This window comes from Muntiacus reevesi, chromosome 2 (assembly GCF_963930625.1).
Source record: "Muntiacus reevesi chromosome 2, mMunRee1.1, whole genome shotgun sequence".
NCBI classification, from domain to species: Eukaryota; Metazoa; Chordata; class Mammalia; order Artiodactyla; family Cervidae; genus Muntiacus; species Muntiacus reevesi.
The window spans coordinates 73,655,883-73,675,927 of NC_089250.1; the positions used below are offsets into that span (position 1 = coordinate 73,655,883).

The following is a 20,045-nucleotide window of genomic DNA, read 5'->3' on the forward strand; positions in this document are numbered from 1 at the left end:
ACAGATCAGAATCAGAGACAACTGCAGGAACTCAATTTAACACAGATACAGATAGAAATACTTACAGATGTGCCTACATGTAGGTTCCCACACACATATGTGTTTCTTCACTCTGCCAGCTGAAAGGAGCTAGAAGCAAAGACACCTCAGTAGCAATGAGCACAACCAGCACCCAGATCTTGGTTTCTAAAGCCCTTCTCCAATAACAAACAGGGCCTTAGGGAAATGGCTAATTCTAGGCAGAAGATACATACAAGATGAGCCTATGCGGTGATGGTGGTTCAGTCGCTAAGTCGTGTGTGACTCTTTGAGGCCCCATGGCCCACCAGGCTCCTCTCTCCATGGGATTTCCCAGTCGAGGATACTGGAGTGGGTGGCCAATTCCTTCTCCAAGAGATCTTCCCGACCCAGGGATTGAACCTGCGGCTCCTGCGGCTCCTGTCCTGCAGGCAGCGTCCTACTGTACGCTGAGCCGCCAAGGAAGACCCACACAAGCCTAAAGCATCCTAGAAATGCCGAGAGCGCTTCTGCAGTGGCAGAAAGTAAAACAGTACTCAATCAATTAACTGATCAACCAACAGTGATGTCAAAGGGACACAGAAGCCAGCTGAAAGTGCTCCCAGTGGCCAAAGCTGGAACAATCTGAGCAACAAGAGAAGTAAGTAGGACTGAACTATAACCCAGTGTATGAAACAGTTTAGTCCCTGCTGATATAAATAAATGGCTGAACAAATACATGAGAAAAACAAGACACATCTCCCATACAGAAGAACACAAAATACTTTATGTAGATATTCTGGCCTTCGGGAGATGGGGCGTGTCTCCCCACTCTTAAATGTGACTGGGCACTGTGACTTCCTTCCAAAAAGGAAGGGGAAAAACCTGACAAACATCCCCTTGGCCAAGTGACCAAGGTCAACATCACCAGTGATGAATTATATTCACAATACATACCCTTGATATAATGTGATGAAAACAGCACTTTAAAGCCTTCCTCTCAGAAACACATAATTCCAGTCTACTCCAGTCCAACCACGAGAAAAAAATATTATCCCCAAATGAGGATCATCCTACAAAATACCGCCAAACTAGCAAAGCCATCAAAAACAAGGAAGATCTAACAAACTGTCACAGCCAAGAGGATTCTAAGGAGACACATTAGTTAAATGTCATGTGGGATCCTGGGTGGGGTCTTGGAACAGAAAAGAGATCTTAGTGGGAAAAACTAAGGAAATTTGAATGAAGCAATTCATTGCTTAGAAGGGAAAAACTAAGGAACTTTGAAAGAAGCACACCAATTCGTTAATTGTGACATTGGGACCAGACCAATATATGGTGTTAATAACAGAGAGGAAACAGTGCGTGTAACTATGTGTGTGTGCATGGGGGCAGGAGGTGATATGGGAACACTGCTTATCCAGAAACCTAAAAACTGCTCTAAAATGAGGTTTATTTTGAAAACGTATCAGAAAATGATGGAATGGCTCCGTGGACTGGGTGGCCACCGAAGGCCTCCCTGAGGAGACAATGTCTGAGATGGCTCAGGGGGGCATGCTCCCAGCAAAAGGCCCCCAGGAGAAGACAGAGCGGGGAGGAAGAGCGGAGAGCTCCAGTGAGGTCAGGTGCATAGAATGTCCTGAAGGGCTCAGGCCAGGCAGGCCGGCCCCAGTGACTTCAGACTGGAGCCTGAGGGCGCTGGAAGGGCAGTGGAGGGACTCAGCAAGAGCAGACGGATCTGATGGGACGTGTTTTTCCAAGATCACCCTGGCTGCTGTCAGGAGAAGATGGGGCCGGGCAGATTAAGAGAGAAGGATGGTGATGATCCCAGAATGGTCACACCTCGGGCAGCCCAGACATAGGATGAAGGGCCAGGAACGTCCAGGGGTCTGCAAGAAGATGAGAATTGGGGTCTCCAAACACACAGGGACGGGCCTGAGCAGGCTGATAGTCCCCAGTTTGGACCCTTTTGGAGAACGACTGGGTTCCAGGCCCTTCTGGGCCCTGAGCGCTAGGGAAGGAAGCACCTCCTTGGAGTCACACCTCGATTTGGTCTGATCCCATCCTACACTTAGGACCTGGGAGACATTACCACTTGGAGCCTCAGTTTCCTCATCTGTAAAATGGGAACACCACCTCCCACATCTTCCCAGGGTAAGAAAAGACCCCTGGAACCTCCAAGCACAGCCTGCATAAACGCCCCCAGCAAGTGTTATCTGTACAAGAGAAGCCCAAGGTGGAAGGACTCTTGGAATCTAACCCAACAACCCATTTTACAGATAAGAAAACTGAGCAGCAGAGCCAGAAAAGTGTCTAAGTGATCCACAGGGCAAGGACGAAGAGCCCGGCCTCCAGCTCCCATTCTCTTGAGTTTCTTCTCCACAGTCAGTTGTGACCACAACAGCGGAGCAGAGACCTGCTTCCCCATCAGCAGTTGTCTCCAGACCCCTTTTGTTCGGATTCGCCTGCAGCTCTGCGGCTGGCCTGGCCTGGCCTGAGCTGGGTGGGGCCGTGGCGAAGGGCAGCGGCCGCAGACCGGGCCTTGTCTCCCTCCCAACGTCCTCTTCCCGCTCCCCAGGCACTGCCCACCCACCCGGGCAGCCTGGCCCGCCCGCCTAGGGCCACCCCTCCTCTTTGAACCAGGCCCAGACCCCGTCGGGCCGGCCAGACCCAACAACAGCCACCACGAGCTGACCCTCATCATTGCCCAGAGTGACAGGCTGCTTATAAAAATCCTCAAAAAGCTCTGCTGTCTCAAACGCCTTTATGGAACCACATTTTGTGAAGCTCTTGAGCTGGAGAGGAATCTTTCTGGCCGAGTCCGCACTCATCCTCTGTCTAGCCCTTCCCGCCCCCCAGCGCAGGGACCCAGTGACGTGTCGAACAACATCATGGAACAACCACTTAGTCTGGAGACGAGCATTTTCATCAACCTTCTAAAGGCACCCCGAAGGCAATGTGGGTAACTGCTTCCTTACTGGGAAACCTCGCAAAATCTCACACAGACCAAACAAAAAGTTATCAACACCACAGTTAGAAGACCTTTGAGGTGCTCTACCAAAGGATTGAACAGAAGCGCACACCCATGTTTCCTCTGACTTGCAAAATTCTAACACTGGCCCCAGCATTCCAGGAGGTCCTAACATTTTCCTTTACTCACTAACCAAGACCACAGTTTTCCAGGAAGTGAATCACCTTCGTTCCACCTTCACGATTCCAAAGACACCTTTTATTAAAATCGGAAACCAAGAAGCAGCTGGAGATGCCCGCTGCTTCTAGAACATGCTTTATTTAAACTAATTCCCAAAAGTCGCCCTGCAGAGAGCTAGCCAGCCATCCTCAGTCATGACACACACCACGTAAAACTGACTGTCGGGACAATTCCCAACAGGTCAGAACACCTACCCAGACGTGCAAGGGAGAGAAAATCAGGAGGAGATTTCTCTATAAATGAGGTTCATCCATCAAAGGCAGAAACCTCTCAAAATGGGAGGAGTGCTGCAACCTCGGCTCGTAAGCCACACTTGACCGCACTACAACAACAAGAAAAAGGAATTCCAATTTCCTCCTCTGCTCTGGAATAGATAATACAAGGTTTTTACTTACCTTTGGAGCGGGTAGAAATATCCATGCCCTCTACCACCTCCTGTTCTGTTTTTATTTCCTCTTCAGCCAAGCTGAAACAGAGCAAATTATGTTCACGTTTTAGGTAGACTGAAAACTTGCCCCATGGGGGCATTTATTCAGAAGTTCTAACATCAAAGCCACCTTTTCAAGACAATCCCCCCATCCTTAGATGAGGCAGGGGGAAAGAAACCCACATCTGATTTCAAAGGAGATTCCTATAGGGGTTTTTTTAAATACTAGTTTGTTCTTGAAGTCAAATGACTATTCCAGTTGTCATGCTATTGGGGGATGCAAGAGGCTTTTTTTAAATGAGACACACAGTTACAATCTACCGGCCCTAGACCAATGAAAACCCAGCCTCCAAGTAAGTAAGTTTCTTGTTAACACTGGGTTCAGGCTGGAGATGGTTTTCAGGGTACCTGGAGTTCTGATCTCTTGAGTTCTGCAAGGCAAAGAATATCTTTGCAGACCTCCCTGCTAAATCTTAAAATTCCCTGATGAGGCAGGAACGTGAAAATATATACATTAAATCACAAAGTAGAAAAATAAGCCTAGGCTAGAAGCAGAAGGCTTGGCTTGAAAACATTCAAACCACCAGCATTTAGCCCAGGAATTAAGATTGGGGTCTCCACACTCCCAGCCCCTGGGATGTTTCTTCTCTACAGCAGGCATGGCTTAGAGAAAGCATTCAGCACTCTTCTGAGCTGTGACTAATTATCTTCCCCCCCACCCCCCCACCCCCCCCACCAAAGTGGAATGAGGAAGGATTATTTAAAAGACAAGCTGAGAGTCGGGGGTTGGGACAAGAAGTAGGGAAAACCAGGCCCCTTCACCAGAATCTTCTCTCCCTCTCTTGGCCGAAATTCTCCCCAGCTGAACAAAGTGCAGGTCATTTCCATTCTTCCCATGGACACACATACACCTCTCAGGCCAAGCCAGGAAAGATCTGCTTTTAAAAGTGCCAACTATTTGAGGTGCTGGAACTTTCCAAGCATTCAGCTGACAGCGAAGTGATAAGAATCTGGGCAATTATTCTAGATGCATTTCCATCAGACTGTGGTTCAACAAGAAGAAATGAGTGCATCTCCAACTGAGATGGTTGAAATTTTCTGGAAGACTCAAGAGCCAGGACAGGAGGGAGGCTGGGTAAGGCAGGAAGAATCAGAATGTCCCGCCTGTGTTTCGTGGTCTGGGACAGCGATGAGACAAAAGAGAAGTCCCAAATGGCTTGGAACCTCAGGGTCAGATGGAGATGCATTTAGGAGAGTTCTGTTTGATGAGACTAGATAGAAAAAGGAAGAGATGAGAGCTCAGGATTAAGTTAGAAGAACTTGGAGGCCTCCAACTTCACTGGTCTCAGCAAAGAGAAGAAAGAGAAAGATAGTTTCCTTTTAAACCAGAATATTAACACATTTAGGGGCCTCTGATATCGAACCCCGTTGACAATTTCATTCACACTGCATCTGTAGGGAAAGCTTGGGACATAAACCACTAAAGAAACAACGGACATGTTGTCACAAGCAGTTTTCGTCAGAAGCCAGCGCCTCTGAAATTTAAACACGTCGCTAACATGCAATAATAGAACAGTGATTTGTGGCAGGTGATTTTAGCACGGGTACTTTTTCTTCCAACTTAAGAGGCAAACGTTCTCAACTTCGAAACACACCCCCTGCATACAACATACCCAGATTGTCAAATGGATGCTGCTGATGGTTTCTTGCTTGGGGTGATTGGAAATAAATTTTAACAGAAAGCCCCAGGCGGTCCCTTCAGAAAGGGGGAAAATGGTGAACTTCAAAAGCACAAAGAGCAACCTTGATCTTTCTAGCAACTAGAATTCTGTTCCCCTCTCTAGCACGAAGTATGTGAAATACTAAACTTCTTGAAACTGATCCCATATTTTGAGTGATGGAGGAAACGCTAATCTGGTATCCAACCAAAATGTTCGGTGGTGAAAAGAAACAATTATGCATTTACAGAGCCTACCCGCCCCCCCCACCCCACCCCAAACCCACTTGAAGGATTTCTGCAGTGATGAAAACATTCAAAGGTGTATTGATCACGGAGGAGGGCTGCATTCAAGAGAACAATTATTTGGCTTGTAACAGCCTAGAGGAGGCTGAATACTTCAGGGAGGAAAGCTGCTGAAAGGCTAAGAAAATGCAAACTAGCAAAGGGGTGGCTATTTGCTGCAGAGTTTAAGATAATCAATGCTGGAGCAGAAAAGAGGGAAAAGAAAGTTAAGCTGTTTTATCTTTCCAAGTATTACAAAGTGGGCACCATAATCACCTAACTCTAGCAACAGCACCACCAGCTTCAGCCAAAGATTTGAAGGACAACAATTTCAGAAAACCATCTTTTTCACAGATCAGCAACCCATCCTTTCAAAGGGAACTCATACATGCACATGCATGCACACACGCACACACACACACACACACACACACACACACCATAACTTGTATTTGACTAAAGGAAACTGCAATGTCTATGCATTGAAAGGGCAAAAAAAAAAATTCATTTACAAAAGCAAAGACCAGAATGCAAAATTAGTCATTTTGAATAGCCACATCTAAAGGGACTTCCTTTTTTCTACACCACTGATCTCATTTTTTTTTTTTTTTTTTTTTTGCTTTTTTGGTTTAGTGTTAAGTACTAGTATGTTGTTAGGTGGGGGGGAAAATATGAATATTACATCAAAAGTGGTGGTGAGAAAAGATTTGTACCTGTCTGAATGTCCCACAGATCTCGATCAATTTAGGTTAAGAACAGTTCAGTCATTTGGAGGAAAAAAAAAAACAGTCAAATAATAACTGTTAAGAAAAAGAGGCTACACATCTGGAGAAAAGACCTTGAACTCTTGTCATTAACACATTAAAGTCTTACAAAATACACAGCATTTTTCCTTCCATATCTGCTAGCTTCCAGCAACCCCGATTATTTAAATCCAAAACAATGGAACAAGCAGTCCTTGTTTCAAACTGACATTACTTTTTTTTCAGGTCGGCTGGGGGCCCGCTAAGGGAAAGAGTAAAATTAGCTAAAAATCAAACAACAGCCTCTCAGCCCAACAGGAAAATACACCACCGACTAGTTGTATATACTGTATGCTCCCCACCACCATCCCCTCTTACACTCACGGGTTCGCCTAAGTCACTTGCCCCTGGATTTCACACACTGATACATTTCAGGCAATTAAAGAAGAAATAACCAGCGCCTGCACAGACAACCAAGACCATCCCAACCCGCCCAGAAAGAATAAAAGATTTCTCCCCCAATGCCTGAGCAAGAAAACCTCTGCTTACTTAACCTGCATGCACTGGAAAAGAGCAATTAAAAGTTGCAGATGAACTGCACCTCCAGGATGTTTTAAGCCTTCTGATTATTAATTCTGAAGACTCAAGGCTGGTCCGTAATTCCCAGGAATCCCATCCCCTCCACACTTCCAGGAGAGAGAGAGAATAGGAGAAAAATAGCTAGTTTGGATAGAAAACTGCCTGGAAACACAATGCCCAGATATTTCTTTTCCCCAAGTGCCCTTACTATTTGACTTTTAACCAAGAATATCTAACCCCTCTAAGAATATATAACCAGCATGCACAAGACTCTGGGTCTACAGCTGAGGACCATCACACAGCAATTCAAGAATCATGCAATCATTAGAAAGGACTTTTCCTTCAGCTTTTTACTTTCATTCAAAATACCAAACTGGTCCAGGCTGTAAGAAATATTTCATCCCCAAGACACAAACATCTTTCCTCTTCCAGATCACAAAAGAGGGAATATCAAAATTCAAACACCATGCTTCCCTAAATCTGCAATTAATTTCTTTAAAAATGGGGGGGCGAGGGAGAGAGGGAATGGTTAGCAGCTTTATATAAGCACTCACCTAAAACAGGCAGAGTCATCGGGAGCTAAGCTATTTATGCAGGATTCTTAAAATGGCGTCTGGCAACACTGCCTCATTCCTGTATTGAAGCTAAAATGGTAGCAGTTTGTTCAATAGCTGTAGCTCTGGCTTAAGCAGCCTTGCTAGTTTCAAAGCCACCTTCCTAAATATCAGAACTAGGAAAAAGCTCAACCAAAGGACACCAACAACCCAACGTTTAGAGGCTCAAAAAAAAATCTGCAGTGACAGGGGGAGTTTGTGAAGTCACAGGTTCCTAAGGAAAACCCTTCTCTTTCAGATCCTGAGCCTTCAACGTGAGGCTCTACAGTGAGGCCCCCTTACCCTCGAATTAGGTGGGTGGAAGGTTAGGACTCGGGCAGCCCTGTGGCATAAAGTGCAGACAGACAGGTGTCTGTGCAGACAACAAAAATCTTACAAGGGCGCAGGCTGGGGAGGGGGAAGGAAGCCCATTCCCCCTTGCTGGTAGATTAGAAGCCAGCCTTGCATCCCTACCAAAGAGGAGCTGGGGAAAATGAAAAGTGCTTCCAGGGCAGCAGGCATCTGAAGGGCTGTACCCCAGTCTGAGGCCAAAGGAAAACAAAAAGGCTGTTTAATAAGCCTGGAAACGGCCCCCCAACACCCAGCCAGTCCTAAGACAGTTAACATCAAGGAAAGACAATCCGAGTCTGCAGAGGAGACAACAGGAAAACCTCCCCCTTAGCCAAGGCACAGAAGAATACTCACAAATTAATTTTTGTCCACCCCCAACAGAGCCCTCAAAATTAACCATGGGTTTGGCAAAACCTGCTTTCACAGGCCGAGCTAAGAGCCTCATAGTGGATAATGTAATTTATGGTTACAGGTCTGAGCATGGCCTCAGAGTTTTCAAGGTGACTGTTTTGGAGCTTCAGGAGAGAAAGGAGGGCAGAGTGCCCAACGCTGTGCCAGAGCGAGGACGGGCGGCTGGCTCCTGGCCGGCCGGTAGGTAGGTAATCTTGATGAGGAGGGACAGGCTGGCAGCCCAGTTCGCTGCACCGCTGAAATGGCTCCTGCCTGCTTGTTTATCAGTAAGCAGAGTGGGGTGGAGGGGGAAGGGCAGCCATAGCCTTAGCAACCTGAAGCCAAGAGTGAATCCTTACTTGTTTCTGCCTTTGCAGGCAAGGCAAGGGCTGGCTTGCTACACTGACTGTCCCTTCCTCCTTCTCTGCGGTGGGGTGACCAAGGCACCTATGGAGGCATCTTTCTTTTCAGGGTCAAAGCAGAGGCAAAGCCAGACCTAGGCTTCCCAGCTGACAAATGTTTGTGGCCTCTGCCCAGAAGACAGAAGGGGAAAAGGAGGCAAGAGAAACAAAGAGATCACACACATGTGAAGTGGCTGGACTTTGCAAAAAAGAAAAACCTACCTTTGCCTTCAGGTTTTTCTAGGTTGCTGTCACCCCGCTTTCTGAGTGACTCATCCCCCCCCCCACCTCTCCTGTTTAAGACCTGAAGCCATTTCCCTACTGTTCTCCCCTGCTAAGAAAAAGGGGAATGTTTTGTTTAAAAGAAAAGGGGTAACAAGAAAGAAAAAAAAAAAAAAAGCTATTGTTTTCATCTCTAATTTATAATCCAGGAGGCCCCATTGATGCTTTTCTTTCTGACTCAAATCTTTGAGCTGTTAATTATAAAAGTAACTAGACTCAGCTTCAGCAGGCAAACCATGTTACTGCGCAGCAATTAGAAAAACTCTGTAGAAAGTTTACTGAGTGATTATATATAATTAATTCTTAGTTACAGACAGAACACTGACCATTTTCTGGAGCTCATAAAAGCAGTTACTCCCCCTCCCCCACACGAATGCCACTTAATTTCCCAAAGCAGAAAGTGAATCCATCCTGGAGGGTCTTGAAGGGGGAAAAAAAAAAAAGAGAGAGGAATCAAAAGCTCCAGTGTGTCTGTGTCGGTTCCTTGCAGCTGTGCATCCTCTTTGGGGATTGAGGAGGCAGAAGGAAAAAGGAAAACAGCCCAAGGGTTCTGTTCCTCCCTCTGAAATTTACAAATGTGGCAGAGAGAACCCGTCTACCTTGATGTAAAAAAGAAAAGGTGAGGGGAGGGGGATGCCCTAGGCATGGAACCTAGGAGACGCTTCAGCTCAGCGGACCTCCTTTTCCTAAAAGGAACAAAGATGGTAGAAACTTCCAGAAGGCCTGATCTGGGTCCGGCCACTGCAATTGTCAATCTGTAACCTTTCCTCCAAGTCTATTGGTCCAAAAGCTGGAAAGAGAAAGCCCATTGGGCTGCCCTGCGAGCCAGCCCTGCTGCCTCTTACCTAGTCCTGCTGCAATGCAGACATTTATTTACCCCCACCCCCCACCCCGAGTGAAAACTGGAAAACAACACTACTGTGAGAGCAATTAACTTTTTACAGACTCATGTCTGCTGCTTGGCCACAGGACCAGAGGCAAGAGGCTGGCGTGGTCCAGGGCTGAGAACCTGCTGGGGCTGCACATCTGAAAACAGATCTTGGCTTTGCAAACCTGTGGGAGCCATTTTAATGCAAGCTTTTGGAGGACAAATGCCCTGCCCTTAGGTTTCCTTCCAGCCCAACAAATACACCATTATGCAAGCAGTGACGGCAAGAAACCAGCAGTCTTGTGATTAGATACTGCTCCTATGAACCTCAGTATGTAATTTTCATTTACAGCCAGGAGATAAGAACAAAGAAAAGAGCTAAAGTGTCTGAACTTTCTGGTGTGGGGCAGAAGCACACAATTCTAAGTACGTTACATCATTAACGGCCTGTCTCTTTACTCTGAGAAGCTGGCCTGTTTTACACAGACTTCTCTCAAGCTTAGACTGAGGTACATTCCTTGTTATTAAATGACCTTTTTCCAATGGGTTCTCAAAGGTGGGCTGCCGAACACCACTTTGAAAGAAAGATTATTGACTCCATAAAGATGGCATAATACAGCAAGTGAATATACTTCCAGCTTTTACAGTCCTGGATTGGTCTCCAGGCTGGAAATGTATGAAGTGAACGTCTAGGGAAATACTGAGGCGAACAAGAAGCTACTTTTTTCACTCTGAAGTTCTCGCTGCAGCCTTGAGAGATCAAGGGGAAATGTAAAAAGTGAGAAATAAACCAGAAGTAAAGGCAGGCGTCATACAGATGTGTAGGGCAGGCTTGGAAAAAGGACGGGTCTGGGATGTACTGAATCCTGAATCAGACCAAGTTTGGCGGTGGGTGGGATTTTTACAGACATGTTAAGTGTCTTAAAACATAAGTACTGACACCACCCCCCCACACACACCACCACCACCCCCAGCTCCTCCCCCCAACCCCCTGCCTTGAAGGCTCTGTGACTCTAACACCAAGCAGTTTCCTTACATTTCACAAGCAGATTACCTCCCCAGAGTTTTCTACTTAATATCCAAACAAACCCAATTCAAGGTCTCTAGTCAAGTCACAATGAACTGAACAATTTCTCCCTGTCTGAGGGTAAACAGGAAGTATAATCTTCAATCCTAGCCCCAGGTTATCAGGAAAAACAGTGGATTCAAACAGTCACCTGAAATCAAGACTCTATTTAAAAGCCCTCCTTGGGTTCCTGCTCATAAAAAAAAAGGCCCCCAGCGGCTGGAGCCAAGACCCCCCTGTTACAAACAGACCCCAAATGTTCGCCAAACTCTTTATACATGGTCACAGAAATGGATTGCTTTACTTACCCAACAAATGTTCAAGCAACCGTCTCATTTTTCCACAGTTAAGAAGAGAGAACAGGCTGGCAGATTTGGGACTTGATCAAAAAGGAAATTTTTTTAAACAGTTACACGGGATTATTAAAAACACACACACAACAACAACACCACAACCCAACCACTGAATATGGAATGCTGTCATGAACCACAGACGTGATTTTATTTCCTCTGCACTCTATCACACAGGAGGACAGGATGATACAATGTAAAAGGAAAGGAGAATGAAAAAGCAGCAGAAAGGATACATGAGTTCACTGAAAACCATGCAGGAGGAGAAAGCTAAGGGATTCAAAAGACTCCTCTGATTTATTGCAGGATGTTGTCCAACATCTCTCCCCCCACAGCCTCCTACACTCCCCCCACCCCCAATCCCCATCCCTACTCCAAAAACTTCCTCCAAAGCCTAGAAAACACTTTCAGAAACATTTGCTGGCTGTAGGCAGGCTTTGCAGAAGAACACTGTATCAACAGAAGTCAGGAAAAAAGGCTGAACAATGTAGTTTCAAGTGAAGAAACCCTGCACTAAGAGAAAAGAGCACAGGGAGACACCACCACCCACCTAGGCCCCAGGACCTAGGATCTGCCCTTAGCACTGCTCTTCTGCTGAGGCCTTTGGTTCTTTTGCAAACACACGTCCTCTCTGGTCAGCACTGAGTCCAGCCTTCCCAGCACCTCTTTGGAGGTAAACCTGCCTGCTTTGCTGTCTGCCATGAGCTCTCCTTGGAGGGGAGCCTGCTTGCTTACCTTCCATTTTCTTTCCCCAGCAGGCATGTGACACAAGAGAAGACAATAGTGCAGGATGGGGGTGGGGGGGGAACTGCTCAGAGAGAGAGAGAGAGAGAGAGAGAGAGAGAGAAAGAGAGAGGAGGGAGGAAGGAAGAAGAAGAAAAAAAAAAAGCTTCTTTTTTGGCAATGCCAGGATCTAGCTTCACACTCTTCTAGAAACACCATGTCCTGGTGGAAGAAAAGGTATGCCAGGCCCTTGCCAGTTTGCAAAATCGAGCTCTGGCTAATGGCTACTTAGCCATGTGACCCAAGAAAGCAAAAAAAAAAAAAATTCTCTCTAAACAGTTCCAAGTTAACCTAAGTGCAGTGGGGTGAGTGTGGCACGGCCAGCCACAAGAAATCACACGGCTCGCCCACAGATGCGGATGCCTCAGAGGGAGGGGGAGAAAAGATGGTTAAAAAGTCGAGCTTACCTCTGTGGATGCATTGTTAACACTGTGTAATGTCAATACTTATAAAACATGGAGGACAGGCTCCTAGTTCTCACAGAAAAAGGGTTTGGCACTTCGGCTTGATGATCTGGCCGCCTCATGAAAGCGCACCCCCGATTGGCTGCCCCGGCAAACCGGAGTGTAAGGCGGCCGCGGATTGGCTGAGACACTTCCTGAGCGATTATCTTTGTGAGGCTCTGGTGAGCAAGAGAGCCATCCTGTGCATAGAGAAAGACAGGCTAAGCTAGGCCTTTTGCAGCAAGAAAAACTGAGGAAAGGGGCCCCCAGACGCCCTGCTCCCACACCCTGACTAGATTTCCCGGCGCGGGCGAACTAGTGCAGCCAGCCTGACCTGCTCCAGCAGAGCCTGAGGCCCGCAGGCCACAGGCAAGAGAGTTTTGGGGGGTGAGCTGGTAGGACTCAACCTCATCTGCCCCCTCAGAAGCGGCTCTCTCTCGCTGGGAGGAAGGCTGACCCTTCTCTGGAACAATCCAGCAGAATGTTCTGCCCCCCACCCGCGCGGGGGGGTGGAGGGGAGGGTGGGGAGTGATGGCTGTAGGGAGGGGAGGCCCAGGAAAAGGGCCCAGGGGCAAGAGAAAGAGGCTGGAAGGCAGGCCTCTGAGCAAACCAGACAGGCGAGGAGAGCCCCACCACCCCACCCCAAAACCGCCCCAGAGCAGCCCTGGGCTTCTCAGAGGCCAGAGGACTCAGGCTGCCAGGGGAGGAGGGGAAACCGAGTGGTCAAAGTTTGCATCGTCATTGTCCGAATGCCTCCTCTGGACAAAGCAGGCCAGGGAGGCCACTTGTCCCCCGGCCCAGAATCTAACCTCTCACCACCCCCACCGCCCCCGCCAGCCAGAGCTCAAAGGAAAAACCAAAATGGTTTCCAGCCTCCCTGCCAGGATGCCAGGGCCCCCACCCCCACCCCCACCTCCGTCCTTACCCTAAGAAAAGCCAAAGGCGCTCCTAGCAGGCCACATGCCTACATCTACAAACTTCCCTTCCCCTCCCCGGCCCCCTCCCCCACGGCTGAGGCCTGCTAAACCTGTCAGTTAAACAAAAATCTGACTTCCGTATTAGTCTGCGATGGCTTCAGCTTCCTGCCTATTAACCCTCTCTCGGACTCTGGGCCTGGCTGGGAAGAACTAGGCCCCGAGATCGCAGAAAAGGCCTGTGGAAAAATACCAGCGGCAGCTCCCCCGGCAGATGCAGAAAGAGAGAGAGAGAGAGAGTGAGCGAGCCGCTGTCTCTCTCGCCTTGGCTTCCCAAGGAGGCGTGTACCTTCTGAATCCAGGGCACAGGCAGTGCCTCCCGGGCTGAGAAGCCATTTAAATCCAGAGGGAGAAAGAAAGATGTCAAGCTCAGCCCGGGAACAAGAACCCCCATTATTAGTCAGGCCTACACCCACTGCTTAGACCTTCCTGCCACAATCAGCCTTGTATGGTGGTGCTCGGGAAACTGGGCCCTCGCTGGGCAGACAGATCCCATGAGCTTTATTAAGGACTCTTGCTTAAATTTATTCCCAGAGAGAACGGCTTCTTTGGGTCCCCAAAGGCAGACGGAACGGCTGTTTCACGCTCAGCCTTACCTTGGCAGTCCCCCCACCACCACCACCTCCACCGTATCTGCGGCCCTGCTCCCCAGTAAAATATTAACTAGCGTTTCAGAACCGCTTGTAATTCCACCCATCTCAACAGTATTAGGAGGTCTCTGCCTGTTTCCTCTGTCAATCTGCCTTTGTCGTGGGTCTGTAGCCTGAGGAAGAAAAAGCAGATCCAAAAAAGGATCTTAAAACATTCGGTGCTCGCTTGCTTCTTCTTTTTTTTAAGACAAGGTGCTTAATGTACAAGGTTTTGTTTTTTTTTTAAAAAAAAAAGAAAGAAAGAAAGAAACAGCAAGTTGGAACAACAGAAACTAAACACCGTTCTTCTGAGGCTGGAGAAATCTTCCAGAGGTGACGCAGCCGTATGCCAGGAGGTAAAAACCATAGTCCAGGAAAGTCTCCCCTTCTCCTAAAATTAGGACTTGCGAGCTTTCTGCTTCCTACCTGTGCAGTGCCACAAAGAAAGCGGTGGAGCTGAGGGCCTGCTCGCCCTGCCCCCGCTCCCGCCCCCATGGACAACAGATGCCCACCGCGTGTACATCAGTTCTTCCTGGCCGGGAATCTCCTATCAGGACAGGAACAAGCCAGGAATCCACCCCAGCACACTGTATGCGGCAGGGGCAGGGCCCAGGCTGTTTGAAAAGGGAAGGGATTTTGTGGCTGCATTTTAGGCTGCAGAGGCCACGATACAGGGAGGGACACCTCCACAACGGTCTAGCACTCAGGACAACAGGCTGGGCCTCACCAGAAGGGAGGGGCCCCCTCTTCCTGGGGGTGGAACTGGGTACCGGGAGACCAAAGAGAGGGCAGATGAGGGGGGCGGTGGGGGACGCGGACAGGAGGCCTGAGCCGATCAGACTGTGCCCTCCCTCCCTCCCGGCAGTGTGGGCAGGGGCCCCCCACCGCCGTCCCTGAAGGAACACTCTCTGCGTCCGTGGGTGCTGCTTTGCGGAGGGGAGACAAGCAGGACGACGAGTTTGTGGCAGATCTCCCAAACAGTTCACTTCCCAAGCGGACGAGGAAATAAAATACAGCGCTGGTTCGCGTGGTGGATTTTAACCCCGGATTAAAACTGGTTGCATAAGCAGCTGCAGCATCCTCCCCCTCCCCCGCTGCCCCCCCACCCCCCCCACCCTGATCACTTGATCACTTGAAATGTTTTCTGGGGCAAAGAGCAGGAAGCTGCCGGCTTATTCTGGCAGCTCCACTCTGTTTGAGGAATGCTGCTGGCATTCGAGTAGGTCTGAGGTTATCTGGAAAACAGCAATTCGGCTGGGGACAGAGACAAAGGTATGGTGGCAGATGGAATCCTGGGAGGGACGCAGATTGAAAAAGGAAGCCCAGGGCAGGCCTACTAAGGGCCAGTTCCCAGGGTTTGATGGAATGTGGCTGATAAGCAGGGAATAAAGAAAACCAAATGCTGCTGGCTTCAATCGAGAGATTACCCAGTGGGCCCCTCTCAAACCCCCCACTGCACAGAGTAATCTCAGCAGCTTCTGCATGCTCGCCCTGGGCCTGGTGCTGGCTAAATCAGCATTTTACACAGACTGACTCCATGAAGTGGGGAGCATTGTTTGAGAGCTGGAACTGAGCCCAGAGAGGTGAAGTGAACTGCCCAGCATCACACAGCAAGCCAGTGCTGGAGGTCAGATTCCCAACCCAGTGAAGACGTCATATCCCTAAAACCTGTACTTGTGCCTGCCTCTAAAGAAAAGAAAGAAGCTGAACCAAGCAGAACAGAAACAAGGCTAAAATCTACCAACGGTGACTGCATGCTCTGTGTTTTCTTTTAGGAGTTTGACTTCTTTGAGAATGTTTTAAGTACTGAATAATGAAATTGGGAGACCTTTAGGTCAGAATCATTCAAAGGCTCAGAGAAAGCTCCTCTCTCCCTACAAACCTCCAACAAGATGTCCAGGGTGACACGTTGCCAACTCTAAAATCAGAAATATAAAAATCCCTGGAAATCAGCTTTTCTTAAAAGGGTGGTTTTGCCCCCCAGGGGATAGGTAGCAATGTCTGGAGACCTTGGAGCAGTCACAGTGCGGGGAGAGAGGTGCTCTTGGCATCCAGTGGGTAGAGACCTGGGATGTGGCTGAATATCCTACCGCATGCAGGACAGCCCCCAGCAAGGACTTACGTGATCTAACTGTCCACTGCACCAAGGTGGGAAACCTTGGCCTAAAGGGAAGGAAGAAAAATCCAACCATTGTGCTTCTGGATAGCAAAGCCAGCACAGGCCTGAACACACAGATTTCGTGGGGATACAAATAAGCCAGGAGCTAGTAAGAACAGATGAAACCATGTCTCTTCTAATATTTCCAGGAGACAGAGAGAATCTGGGGATAGAATCTGCCTGAAGGAAGCCAGAGTGTCTCAGTGACAAAGCTGAGGCCCTCCGAGGAGAGCAAAAAAGGGTTGACCTCAGCCCCCTTCCCCAGGCTTCTTATTGGCCCAGACCTGGCCCCACTGAAATGGCCCGCAGCCAGGCCAGCAGCAGGAGCGACCGCCTCTGCAAGCTGCATCCCAAGATAGTCTGTTGGACTGACTATGAAAATAAGCACCCTTGGAGTTATCTGCCTCCAGCGAGCAGCAGGCCTCCCTGTCCGTTACGTGAAACGGCCAGGACCGAGGCCGGGAAATGTCTTAAATATCTTGTTTTGTCTTGTTCCCTTCTGGCCAATTGAAACCAAGGCCAACTTCGGGCACGGAAACAGAAAAGTTCACTTTCAGAGCATGAAGCTGACCGAGTCATGTTACAGCCGTAAAGAGGCAATTAGGATTCGGTCCCCTACCTCGGAGCAGAGGGGTCCTCTAGATGGTTTTCTTCATTTTGTTTTGTTTTCTTCTTCTTCCTTCTAGAAGGGATTGGCAGGATTATGCTCATGGAGGGAGGAGGGAAGGAAGGGCAGGTGGAGAGGGGGAGGGGATGGTACTTGACCATCAGACAGATGGTGGCAGTGTGGGTGGGCAGAGATGTAATGGATGCAAGAGAACAAAAAATCAAAATCAGGAAGATTCAGGACCTCCTCTGACCTGCTCTTTTTATTTCCTAGCAATTACCGTTACGGAAAAAAGCACTTTTTTTTTTTTTAAGAGCACATATTTATATGCTCTGTTTCCATCTCCCTCTAGACCAGTGCCAGTGTCTGGAGACGTTTCAGGTTGTCACACCTGGAGGGAGGGAGGCGATGCCACTGCATCGAGAGGGTAAAAGTCACGGATGCTGCTAGCTGTCCTAGAGTGCACAGGACAGGCCCCCACAGCAGAGCGAGCCAGCCCCAGAGTCTCCAGGGCTGACGCTGAGAAACCCTACATTAGCCTGAGAGCTTCTACACAGCAAAGATCTGGCCTGACTCCTTCACCATCGTCCCCTCAGAGTCTAACACTGTGATCGATATGTATTAGAGCTCAATTAAACATCATCTCCCGCCTGGGCAGTTGCACTGGTCTCCTACCTGAGCCCCTGCTTCTGCCCTTGCAAACACTTGTGCACACACACAAACACATACACACACACACAGATCCTTTAAAAACAAGTCAAATCTCATCCCTCCTCTGCTCAAAATCCATCAATAGCTCCCAACTCACAGTAAAAGCCCGAAGACTAAATACGGCCCACGGGCCTCCCCGGGACATCAGTGCCCTTGGCACCTCCGACTTCATGCATCTCCTTCTCTGTTCCCTTGGCTCACTCTGCTCTAGCCTCTGTCCATCTGTTCTTTCCAAACCTCCCTCCTCTGGGCCTTTGCACTTGATCTTCCCAAGCTCCCAGTCAGTCGACCTCCCAACTTCCCCAAACCACTCAAAGCAGCCATTCCCCTCCTCTGCCTGCATGTGGCTGCCTCTTCCTTCCTGCCTTCTTGTCGGTTTCAGAAAGGAGGTTCCATTCCCACAGCCATCACCGCATCTCCCCCAACCCAGCTCATTCTACCAGCCGCCTTCCGATCTGAGCCCTGGCTCCACAGCCTTGCTCTTACGTCTTTAACCTTTTTCCTTTCTTTCCCACATCAAGAGGGAGAATGGTACAGTGGTTGAGTGTGTGGCTGCTGGCATCAGGCTGTCTAAGTGTGAATACACCTGCCCTACTTGCCAACTGCACAGTCTTGCCTGAGCAACAAAATTATCTGTGCCTTGATTTCCTCATCTGTACAATGGGCACAATTGTAATGCCTACCTGGAGACATTGAAGGGACCCGTCCATCAAGACTCGCAGCAACACAGCACTCACTTGTTTGCTTTTCCTTTTTCCCTCTCTACTCACTCTAAAAAGGATATTTCCTGGATGGTTCCACTCAGTTTTCTTTCTTCTTTCACCATCAAATTATCCAAAGGAGGAAAATGATAAATACTGATACCTACCATGTTCCAAGTACTATGTCAGGTACTGTTCTAAGCAATTTACATGAACTAATCCATTTACCTACACAACTCTGTAAGGTAGTGTTAGAATCATCAACCCATTTCCTAGTTGATGAAACTGAGGTAAGAACAAGCAATAGTTCTATTCTAAGAAAACTTCCAGTTTCTTCTGCCTCACTACTCACTCACTCCTTACTCAGAAGACACCATGCTATCAATAGGGAGTGATTAAATAAACATGATCCTGCCACACAACAGAATACTATGCAGCTGTGAAAAAAGAATTTGGGACTAAAAATAAACAGATGAATAAATACAGAGAAGAAACTGGTGGTTGCCAGAGGGGAGTGGGGTGGGAGGGATTGGACAAAACAGGGGAAAGGAAAAAAAAAAAAAAAACAGGGGAAAGGGAATAAGAGGTACACACTCAGAACATTGAAGAATTGATGCTTTTGAACTGTGATGTTGGAGAAGACTCTTGAGAGTCCCTTGGACTGCAAGGCAATCCACCCCATCTATCCTAAAGGAAATCAGTCCTGAATATTCATTAGAGGGACTGATGCTGAAATTGAAACTCCAGTACTTTGGCCACCTGATGCAAAGAACCGAGAACCGACTCATTGGAAAAGACCCTGATGCTAGGAAAGACTGAAGGCAGGAAGAGAAGGGGATGACAGAGGATGAGATGGTTGGATGGCATCACCAACGCAATGGACATGATTTTGAATAAACTCCAGGAGTTGGTGATGGACAAGGAAGGCTGGTGGGCATGCTACAGTCCATGGGGTTGCAAAGAGTCGGACACGACTGAGCGACTGAACTGAGCTGACTCCCAGTTATAAAATAAATAACAGAGGTGTAGTGTACAGCATAGCAAATAGTCAATTTTGCAATAACTTTGTGTGGTGACAGTAACTAGACTTATCATGATCAATTCATAATGCATATAAATGTTGTATACCTAAAACTAATAAAATATTATATCAATATAAAAATAAAAATGCAATAAAAATAATAATGCAATAAAATAAATACTGCAATAAATGCAATAAAAATAATAATGGTGTGGGGGTTTTTACAATTTGTTTTTTGGCCACACCATGTGGCTTGCTGGATCTTAGTTCCCCAAGAAGGGCTTGAACCCAGGCCGCCACAGTGGAAGTGCTGGGTCCTAACCAGTGGACTGTCAACTGTCAGGGAATTCCCAATGTTTTTAATCTTAATAAAAAAAATCTGGAAACCCTTTTATGGAATAAACTCTAAGATATATTGCTGAGCTTAAAAACCACAAGAACATGGAATATAAAGCCATTTGTTTTTTTTTTTAATAAGCAAACCTGTGTGAGTGTCTCTTTAACATGTTTGCTTCTTATACATAGAATTTCTTGGAAGCATACTTAAGAAATTGCCAGCAATGGTTGCCTCCAAGGGGCTCTGGGTGGCTGGGGGTCAGGAGTAGGGAGGAGACTTTATCATTGTATCTTTTTATTTTTTTAATTGAAGTATAGTTGATTTACAATGCTGTGTTCACCACTATATCTTTCGAATTTCAACCATGCGAATGTATTACTTCTTCAAAAATAAATTAATAAATGTATTATGAGGAAAGTTG

General features: G+C 47.7%; 1 protein-coding gene across 7 annotated transcripts in view; it reads right to left on the reverse strand.

Moving 5' to 3' along the window:
• Positions 1 to 13,479, reverse strand: part of ZMYND8 (zinc finger MYND-type containing 8) — a 115,485-nt gene extending 102,006 nt beyond the window's left edge. For 4 of the 7 annotated variants that reach the window (XM_065922123.1, XM_065922121.1, XM_065922122.1 and 1 more), the window contains exons 1-3: positions 13,412 to 13,479; positions 12,451 to 12,686; positions 3,604 to 3,674 (exon numbers count right to left, since the gene is read on the reverse strand). In XM_065922123.1, coding sequence (XP_065778195.1) covers positions 3,604 to 3,674; positions 12,451 to 12,464 — 85 coding nt within the window. In that variant the 5' untranslated portion in view covers positions 12,465 to 12,686; positions 13,412 to 13,479. Of the gene's footprint in view, positions 1 to 3,603; positions 3,675 to 6,350; positions 6,371 to 11,218; positions 11,290 to 11,995; positions 12,055 to 12,450; positions 12,687 to 13,411 lie in introns of those variants that run through there. The other 3 variants (XM_065922118.1, XM_065922119.1, XM_065922120.1) reach the window with 3 other exon arrangements.
• Positions 13,480 to 20,045: the final 6,566 nt, after the last annotated feature.